This window comes from Cryptotermes secundus, unplaced genomic scaffold (genome assembly GCF_002891405.2).
Source record: "Cryptotermes secundus unplaced genomic scaffold, Csec_1.0 scaffold568, whole genome shotgun sequence".
NCBI lineage: Eukaryota > Metazoa > Arthropoda > Insecta > Blattodea > Kalotermitidae > Cryptotermes > Cryptotermes secundus.
The window spans coordinates 395,352-405,609 of NW_019725423.1; the positions used below are offsets into that span (position 1 = coordinate 395,352).

Here is a 10,258-nt window from a genome sequence, read left to right on the forward strand (position 1 = left end):
AAGTTTTGGCAAAAACAAATGTCTCTAGGCAGCTTTCTAGTAAAACAGAATTAGATATGTATCATAAATAAAAAGCTAATTATATCGGTTGTTGTTGTTCCCCCCCCCCTGCAAATCAAATTCGCATTCCGGGTTGGTTCATTCCGCATAGAAGAAAAGATGAAGATGATTCACGCTCCTTATAATTTTCTTTGAATAAATGTTGTACAAAAAATTTTTTTATTTATTTATTTTTTTTTGGCATGGAACGCATTATCATATTTTACATTAATTTATATGGGAAAAATTGTTTCGCATTATGAGTAAGATTCTGGAACGAATTATGCCCGTTAAGCGAGGTTCTACTGTACCATAATCCCATAAATGTCAATATGTGCTGTATACCTTGTTTTCTTAATGTCTGATAACCTAAACAATTAAATTCATTGGCATGTTTTATTATCTTATTCTTTATGACTATTCAATATGTTTTGTCCATCAGGAAACCAATTCATTTTTGGAATTCTAAAACTAATCCCTTATGACATATATGGGAAGATGATACTAAAATGGATCTTAAGGAAGGAGAGTGTGAAGACAGAAATCGTCTATGAATTATGGACACATGAATTAATGTTTCTTTTAATATATACCTCACTTTAACATAAGAGTTTAGTTTTTTTGTATGTAGACAATTTTTTAAAGTGGTAATATTGTTTTTCTGGATAATCATTTGTGACCATGTAACTAAGGTTTTATGTCCTTCACAGCTTGCACTCAATATACTGGGTTTATTATACCTTGCAAATGGAGATTTTTCCTGAAATGTATGTTTGTGATTTTGTAATTTTATATGAAGTCAAACCATGGTGGAGTGCAGGGTAAGCTGCCAGCTGGTCTTACTGAGGTTGGTGTTGGGCAAGATGGCAGCACTGCCACGAAACACAATGAGGAGGAAGCTGAGGAAGATGAACGGGAAAGCAATGAGGACATAAACGATGAGGAAGATGATGAAGGGGTAAATGAAATTATGAATCTAAGGAACTGTAGATCAATAATTACAATTACTTTAAACATTCCTGCTTACCTGTGAACTTCACTGTTAGTTTACATTGTGAACTGGTTCAGTGTGCTACTTAACATAGAACTGTGTGTATATTCTAGCCAGCTATATTGATGAACTGGAATGTGGTGGAGCATCTGCGTAATGTAGGTGGATGTCGTGAATACTTCGGTGCTGTGATTGCTGGTTACATCAGTGCTATCTACCAACATCTGCAACATGTAGAACAGCCACAGACCCCTGTGAGACGCCGTCGACTTGGCAGTCAGAGTCAAATATTACCTCAGCCTCTTGGTATTGGTCGCTTTGCAACAACTGCAGAATTTGCAAAGCAACTTATTAATGGAGAAATGGCTCAGAAATTATACAAGTGAGTGAAGAGAAGCTTTTTTGAAGTGTGCCTAGTGTAGGTAGAGTAAATTTGCCCTTGTGCTTAATTAAGAACTGATGAATAATGCATTTTTAACCTCAGCACTCCACAAGGTGGAGGTGAGTTGTGAGATTCATGCTTTGCTTGTGGTATTCAGTAAGAGGCTGAATGGGCACCAGAGCTGGTTATGATGCTGTGGAAATGAGAATTATTGACCTTTCCGCAACAAAACCAACTTAGTTATTATATCTGATACCGTTCGCATATCACACATGTAGATTCAAATCTGAAAACAATGGCCAATGTAGATTATGGCATTTGAGTAACATTATATGTAAAATAGTATGATGATGGCTAATAGTCCAAAACATATAAACTAATTCCGTTGTGTACAAGAATTGTGTTGACAGAACCTGTCATATCTGCAGCTACTTTTTTTTAACTTTGTTTGATGGAACATATTCTATTTTTTAAATCATTCGCATTGGATAATAATTCTGAATTAAAATACACAATTATATTTAACGGTGGGGTGTAATTTATAGTGCATGTTGGTATTTTTTAGGATTACACAAACCATACATGAGAAGGCCCTGAAGCAAGCGAAGAACCTCATTAAGGAGAATGATGAAGATCAGTTTTCTTGGTCAAAAAACTCACATATGGACCTAGAAAAAGTATCCCTTGAATTTGTCAAGACTGTATGCAAGGTATGGAAATTGGTGAATTTAAGAAAAAGTAGGGGAATGGGTGATGGGTTCAAGGTTACCCAGGAACATGTTACATTGTTAACTATACCTTGTAGAGAGTTCCACTCACTTTTCAAAAACTAACAACTCTAGTTTTCAAAAGAGAAATGTTACGTTACATTGTCAGTGGAAGATATTTGTTTAAATATCAGCTGGAGGTCAGGTTATCCTACGAGTAGTATAGCCTGAGTGATGATGTCCTATGACATGTGTAAAATATTTGCAAAAAATGCACAGCCTCTACTTGCACTTTCCTAATATTATTACGTATGTTAGTATAACAGTTACTGTTCCAATAACACAACATCTTTTGGCCTTCTCTTCCTTTCAAGTGTGTGAAGGTTGAATCCAAGCTAAGGTTAACAAATATATTCATGCAGAAAACCAGCATGTCATAGACACAGAATATAAAATTGGAGAAACCTTATTGAAGTTGGCTTAAGGGAGTTAGTCTGGCCTCTTCTACTTTACAGTACTTGAAAGTAATTTATTAATTCTATTAAATTCTTTGGTAAATCATTCTTTTCAGTGAAGTTAAATTTTTATTTGTTCAAACTGCCATTGTCTGAATACTTGAAAACTTTGCTTGACAAATAAATACACCATGACCTCTCAGGAGTGTTTAATAAAGTTGAAAATATTTGTCGTGACTCGGAAAAGATTATTCATGACTTAATCTCGCAAGTAATGTCTGGTAAGAAGTGGTCCTACTTGATTCCATTTTGTAATTATTCTCTATTTTAAAATTGTCCTGTAAAATCGTGAATATCTTATACCACATTGTTTTAAAAATTGATAAATGCATATGCTTCTAACTACATATTTTGGTTTGTGAAAGCTATTTTTAAATGCAGCACTTAACCCTTGAAAGCAACTGCTTTGCCATTTAAATATATTTCCCATGGTGTGTTTATATTGTAACAGATTTGATCAACACTTTGCCAGGCAACTGTTCAGTAAACACAGTCCAATATGCAACAGTAGATGAGGCTGTGTTTTCTATGTTGTCCACACCATGCCCAGTGCTGGCAATGGACCAGTAGACTCGCAGTCTGACACATAACACATGTTTTCTATGGGGTCCGTACCGAAGAATTATAAGAGGTTCCAGAATAACCGTAAACCTGGCGGCAGTCAAGCATATGACCATTCAAGTGACTAGACTGCTGTTATAGCAGGCGCTACCAATGATAGGGCATGATCTGCTGTAATAAGCCTGGACTGACAGAGGCCCTGTATATGTTGTACATACTGACAACAGACTTATTACTGCTGACTATGTCTCTGTAAAATGACAGGCCCATCCTCTCATCAGAGAGAGCACCCCACATCAAGAAGCCTGGAACTGCCATACAGTTATAAAGATCTGGTCTTAAGCCCCAGATGGCTGCTTTATTCCAAGACAGACTGGCCGGCTGACTGTGGATCGTAACATAACTTTGACTTTGACTGAGAAGGAGTCCTGGAGAGTTGAGTTGGGAGCACCAGGATGAGAATAGAGCATGTCCTTAGTCAACTGTGAAGATTAGTTGAGTACACATTAGGACAGAGGAGTACAGAGTGATTGAAGATGAAATATCAAGAAGACTTCATAGATATTTTAAATGCTAGTTTCTGTGTTAAGAACCACTGCCAGGAGACGACTAGTGAAGACAGAGGATCCTAGTGCATGAGCAATGGTGAACTGATAGTGTGTAGAATAGCGATAGCATTAAAATTGAGTGTGATTAAGAGAAGTAACCAAAATGCCAGTAAATCCAATCATCCAATCTAGAACTCATTATTTTAGTCACGCATACCTCTATACACATTAGAAGTCTGTGTATCCGTGTCTGTGTCTTCTGTGAAAAGTCCAAATTACCTAACAGGTAAAAAATAGTTGTTTAGGTATGTTATGACTGGTAAAAATTGTCCCTGTAAATGATATGAACTCCGTCCCAAGTGCAAACAATATATTATATGTCCTTGATCTTGCTCTCCTTTACACTACATGTTTCGGCCTCAAACGGCCATCATCAGGTGCATACACTCACGTTGCTGTTACACTGCACTTAGTTTAAAATTTAACATTTAAAAACACATTGTATCTTTCGTTGTTATTATCAACATCTACTTCGTTGATATCTGTCTGGTTTATAGATTATTTTTGTTACACACGTTAGCACTTATAAAATCTTTAGTTCTAATTTTAAAATCCTTTAAAATTTTTATCTAAATTTTAAAATTTAAAATTATCAGGATTACTCGCCCTATGTCTGTAGTGCTGCAGTGGCTAGTTCTTGTTTCCAGCACTGTACAGGTGTGCCGCTGCTATTCTTTACTATGTGTAGGCACGTAGTCTAGGGTCTACTAGGGTTAATGTTGGTGACAGTAAATAAAGAATGAAGAAATTAGTGGATTGACTGTCAGAAACATAAATCCTCAAGAAATTTGCTTCATTGCAACTTGATTTGTCACAAAGCATTTCTCTTGTATGAAAGGTTTCATTGACCTCAGAATTTGAGAATTATTACATTTATATTTCCTTTTTTCACATCCATTATGTGAATATTTATGTAGGTGTTGTCATTGGACTCCAGTGTACAAGACGAGGTTACAAAGGTTCGTCGGAACATGTTGCGACTGATCAATGTTGGAGACTTCAGTGATGAAGCTGTATGGCATGATCCTTGTGTTTCCTTTGTCTTACCAGAAGTAATCTGCAAGGCATGTAACCATTGTCGAGACATAGACCTCTGCAAGGACAATTATCAAAGTACTGAAAATGACAGGTGAGGTTAATGTTGTGGTATGAAGGAAGCTTTATGAGAAAATATACATTAAAATGAAATACTGCAGAGCTGTAGGTAAGAAAGACTACATTAATAATGAACTTGTTTTAGCATCTTATTAGAGAAGCCAAAACATATTTCAGGCCATAACAATACAAATCTCAACTTACAAAGAAAGAACTTGTGAAAAATATACAGTCATTATTTAAACCATAGTTTTATTTCAAGCCTAGTCAAAAGTTTAACTGAATAATTTAATTTAAAATAAATCCTCAGGATCATACTTGCCCCATAAAAAATAAAAAGACTCCATGGTTTTGGTTCGCAAGTGAACTATATCGACCAAGCGACTGCCACTTGTCGGCGAATTTAGTGCCAACCCCATAAACTCTTTTTAAATTATTTAACTGTAGTGTAATTCAAGATTGAATACAGCTACCATGCACCAGCAGCCAGACACTTTACACATCACTGACTGGCCAGATACTTAAGTTGCACATCTTATTTCTAATTTTCAACTCAAAAATACAGACATGATGTACAGACAAATCATTCTGTTTTCAACTTCAGAAGACTGGAAAAGTTTTGGTAATATGTTAACAAAAAGTGTAGAAATATAAAAAAATTAAGATAGATTTCTTCCTCAGACATGTAACTTCTTTGCAGAAAGAATTATTTTGTAATAATTCATATCTAAATATCAAATTGTTGCAAATATATGGTGGTTACATTCTCTGATATGCTGAAAAAATGATCAGACTAAACTTACACATTGTGGAATTATAGAGTGAACTAGAAATTGTTCTGTGAAAAACATAGGCTTAATTCACATCTTCTCACCCTACAGCTAGCAGGCTGGGATAAATGCTACAAACATATTTTTAAAAGGAAACGTTTGTACTGGGGTTGTGCAACTTCAGTAGAAACATGTTACAAGATGTTACATATCTCTGTAAGACTAGACATAGCAGAAAGACAGGTGACAAATTATGTGTTGTTCTTAATGTGAATTTCGAGCTCTTTCATGTCTACCTTTCTGCACTCTGCCAGGAATTTCAGCACTTCTGTTGATTTCTCACACTTTAAACTGACACTTTTGTGCGTAGTATTTCTTCATTGTTTTGTACTTCATATACAGGGTGTTTCACGACTTTAGGGCATAACTGTAGGAGGTGATTTCCTAGGTCTTTGTGATAAAAAAAGTTCATATAAACATGTGTCCGATTTTGGACGGTTACGGAGTTATGACCGTTTTAAACTCAGAATAGAAGGTAACGATTACTGACAAAAGACGTAACAAAATAATAAACCAGCATAATACATGATACATTTAAAGTATGAATGTAAAGTTAACTTCGTGAAATTACCTTTAATTTGAATTGATTGGTGCTTAAAGCTGATTTTCGAAAATGCCACCGCCGGCCACAACACAGGCTGCCGCTCGGTTGTGAACTGCATGGGTAACACGTAGCAGCTTCAGCTGGCTGTTTCTTATGTGGTCAGCGGTGTCCAGAATGCGACCGAGCAAAGCATCTCGCGTTGCCACCTTCACATTGTAAACCAGTTCTTTCTTCCATTCCCACACACAATAATCCAGTGGGCTTAAGTCTGGAGACCTGGCTGGCAATTCTTCGCGTACTTGTACGTGGACTGCAGTGTACCATACGAACATTGCCTTCTTCATTGACACCTTCATTAACACCATGCTCGGCTGCAATACGAACGCCAAGATGTCTACCGGTATCTCGCAATGCCTGGTAAACTCCAGTAAACACTCTCCTGTTCGGTATTCTACAATTCGGAAACTGTTGCTGATATTCAGTTATGGCAAGAACTGAGTTACCGTCACAAACCCCCTACACATAAATCTATCTGCATACTCCTCAAATGAAAATGTAAATGGCATCGTGAATATAACAGATGCACCGAGATAAGAACTGTTCTGAACACCAGTAGCCACCACGCTAGCCGTGGCCTTACATACCAACCCACCATGCCTTAGGTACCTCTCAAGTGCCGAGATAACGAGAACGCTCTGTAGCTGGCTAAAAATAGCGACCTGCCAGATGATAGACTCGATTCACACAAGGGTGTGTACAGGAATGCAAAAACGGTCATAACTCCATAACCGTCCAAAATCAGACACATGTTTATATGAACTTTTTTGATCACAATGACCTAGGAAATCACCTCCTGCAGTTATGCCCTAAAGTCATGAAACACATGTATAGTACAGTCGAGCCTCTTTTTACTATCAGTATTTTATGCTTTTGAGCCTCAGAATAATTGCTCAGACCTGTATTTCTGAGAGACTTCAGTGTTCGTAGCTCATAAATATTTCACTTACGTTGAACGTTTCTGTTGTTGCCATGTTCTGATTTTCGTCTCCGCATTAGACCACTCTTCACTTGGAGCTTTTTATGAAAAGATTCCATATGCACCAGTTCCTTCCGTCCAATGACATTTATCCTTCATAGCCATATATCGTGGACGTTTTCTCTGTGATAACTTTATTTTAATTGCATTTCCTTGAAAAGAGCTATTTCTAATGCAAGACACCCTCCACCCCCATGCAGTTTGAGACCTGACAACAAGTATGATGATAAAGTCAATGAGAAAATCTAAACATTCAAGGCTGTCCAAAAGGGCATTTTGGGGGTGGTGTGTAGTATGTTAATTTTAGATAAATACAGCAGCTGAACATGAGAACATTCCCATTCTTATGAAAACTATGCCTACATGTTGTTTACTTAGTACATTTCTACTGATCAAGTATCTTCACTTTGCAGTCCTGTTTGGCAGTGTCCACTGTGCCGCACCAGCTATGAAAATAGTGAAATAGAATACCTCCTGCTAGACATAATGCACAGGAAAGCAATGGCTTACACACTGCAGGATCTTCAATGTAAGAAATGTCTACAGGTAAGTTTAGTTAGTAAAGCACCCTTCTTGTAATTATACACCCCAGTGAAAGTGTGGATGTCATGTTACATGACGTTTGAGCCCTCTCTTTTGAATGATTGCACATATGTTATCTGCTGCACTTTTATTGCAAACATTAGGCTAAATGCACTGTGCAAGAAATTTTTGTGGGGATATTGCATTGATATATGAGACTAAGATTAGGATTAAAATAACATCATGATTGGGATATTTCAAATATAACCATTTAAAATTTATTATTTATTTATCAGTAACATAAAATATAACTAAATATGAGATGGTATGTGAAAATAGCATTATACTTATGTGAGTTTGTCATCATTTTCACAAGTATATGAAGGAATTAAAAATTAAGATAATTTTACAACTGAGTAAGAGAGTATAAAGTATGTGTACATAGTAACCATTCAGTTTAAAAATCCAAGATTTAAGATCTTGGTGATTTCTGTTCAGGAGTTCAGAAGTACTCAATGTAGCGCATATTTATTTTACAGAACGGTTTGACTGGCACACACTGCATGCCTTGAGAATTTGTGACACAGAATAATAAATGACTTACAACTACTGTACAGGACAAAGTTTTCCCATATATAAGACCCAAATGTTATATGAACAGTGTTACGTTGTGGTAGTACGTAATGCAGTGTTACTGAGTGTTCTGCTGGTATAGTAATTCTTTTAAATGGTTTGTAATATGCTGCCTATAATAATTGTTAAAATGTTTCCATATGTCAGATATACACATGTCAGCCAATACATTCCCATATGTATATCTGAACTCTGTAATCTTGAACCGTATTATATGTAAATGCTGTAATGTTAAATTGGATTCTATTGTACCTGTATATGTGCATATTGCATAATGTGTGTATGTACTATTCTCAGATTAAAATGGAGAACATGCCTGAGTACTGCAGCTGTGCAGGAGACTTCCAAACGCTTGTATCAAGAAATGACTTGGCAGTTTATCTCAAGATATTTCGTGGCATTGCACAGCATTTCAAGATGCCATTACTTCTGGAGACTGTTGAATTCAATATACAGATGAATCCAGGTTTAATTGCTTGACACTGAGAACATGCAGTGTTATACTGAAGACGTGTATCTGTTCATAGCAAAGGGAATGCTCTCATTGATATTTTCAGGATCTTGTATCTTTCTCCAGGAAATACTTCCAATGAGGAAACATGAATATTCTGTTCTGATGTCAGCTAACCATCCTGAATACATTTGCTCAAGCGTTACTTTCCTGGTTAAGTTTTTATATTCTGATTCTCAATCAGATTTATGAGATCTTGTTGGCAGAGGACAGTAAGTACTGAAAATGATATGAAATTGTATTTTTCTGACAGTTTAAAAATGGCTGATAAGTCATGAGGGATTCATGTCACCTGTGTCAGACATAGCATGTGAACTCAGCCATTTCCTACTGTATGTTTAAAATATTCATGTGACGAATGTAACAGCATATGCAATGATTTAAAAAAATGATTTTCTTTCATTTCATAGTTGTGAAAAAAATGTTAACTTCCACCCATTTTCCCTGTAGATGTATGTTTGATTTTGAGAAATGTGGATTATATGGTTTGTGATTTATTGACGCACCTTTTATGGCACATCTGCAATCCTGAAGAGCATCTATTTCATTATCTGAATCAGACCAGTTGTCAGTATGCAGGAAACAGCTCAAAATCTGGACAGATTTTTCATTAAATTTTATACTCGAGAAAGAAAAGAAAAAATGAGTCATTTCAATTTTCATTTAGATTGAACAGTTTTAGCGGACATAATACCTTAAGACCTACGTACATTTTTGCACATATCTTGAATGTAACTTGCTACATATTTGAGCAAGAAATATTTTAAGCAAAAGATGTGGAGAAAAATGAAACAAATTTTATGTACAGGGCACTTCTGCAAGTCTCATGGTTTCTCAGATAATTAAACAAATCAGGCAGTATGATACATTTCCCTATATCTGTATTCAAGAATTAGCATGGGCTCCCAGTCACACTTGAACATTACTGTTGGATTCTCCATATTTTTATTATTCATATATATTTCCTCTTCATTTGAATAATTGGGAGTATACTGTATTACTTTTATACTGGTTTGCTTCTGTTTTTAGATATACAGTAAAACTTGTTTATAGCAACATCAGTTTCTGCGACACCTTGTCTATTGCGTCAAATATTCAATGGTACGAACTAATTCCTCATAAAGCAACTGTTTTTAATACCTTGCTTAGTACGACATGCACAAATGCATCAACCTCGTATGTAACGTCATTTTCATTCCTGAATTTCTCTGATATGTACATTGAACGTAATTTAGAAAGTGTGTATTGGGCAAGTAACAGGAAACAGATGAAGATAACTGATTA

The 10,258-nt window shown here is 35.9% G+C and overlaps 1 protein-coding gene and 1 long non-coding RNA gene across 2 annotated transcripts in view; one reads left to right on the top strand and one right to left on the bottom strand.

The window, feature by feature from the left end:
- LOC117282231 overlaps nt 1-1,150 on the bottom strand; it is a 9,549-nt gene extending 8,399 nt beyond the window's left edge. The window contains exon 1 of the long non-coding RNA XR_004512902.1: nt 1,067-1,150. This is a non-coding gene — a long non-coding RNA (uncharacterized LOC117282231). The remainder of the gene's footprint in view (nt 1-1,066) is intronic.
- LOC111863384 (DNA polymerase epsilon catalytic subunit A) overlaps nt 1-10,002 on the top strand; it is a 75,709-nt gene extending 65,707 nt beyond the window's left edge. The window contains exons 29-34 of the mRNA XM_023849653.2: nt 839-997; nt 1,144-1,412; nt 1,978-2,122; nt 4,721-4,932; nt 7,722-7,854; nt 8,761-10,002. Of these exons, the coding sequence (XP_023705421.1) occupies nt 839-997; nt 1,144-1,412; nt 1,978-2,122; nt 4,721-4,932; nt 7,722-7,854; nt 8,761-8,943 (1,101 nt within the window). The 3' untranslated portion in view covers nt 8,944-10,002. The remainder of the gene's footprint in view (nt 1-838; nt 998-1,143; nt 1,413-1,977; nt 2,123-4,720; nt 4,933-7,721; nt 7,855-8,760) is intronic.
- The last annotated feature ends 256 nt before the right edge of the window (nt 10,003-10,258 follow it).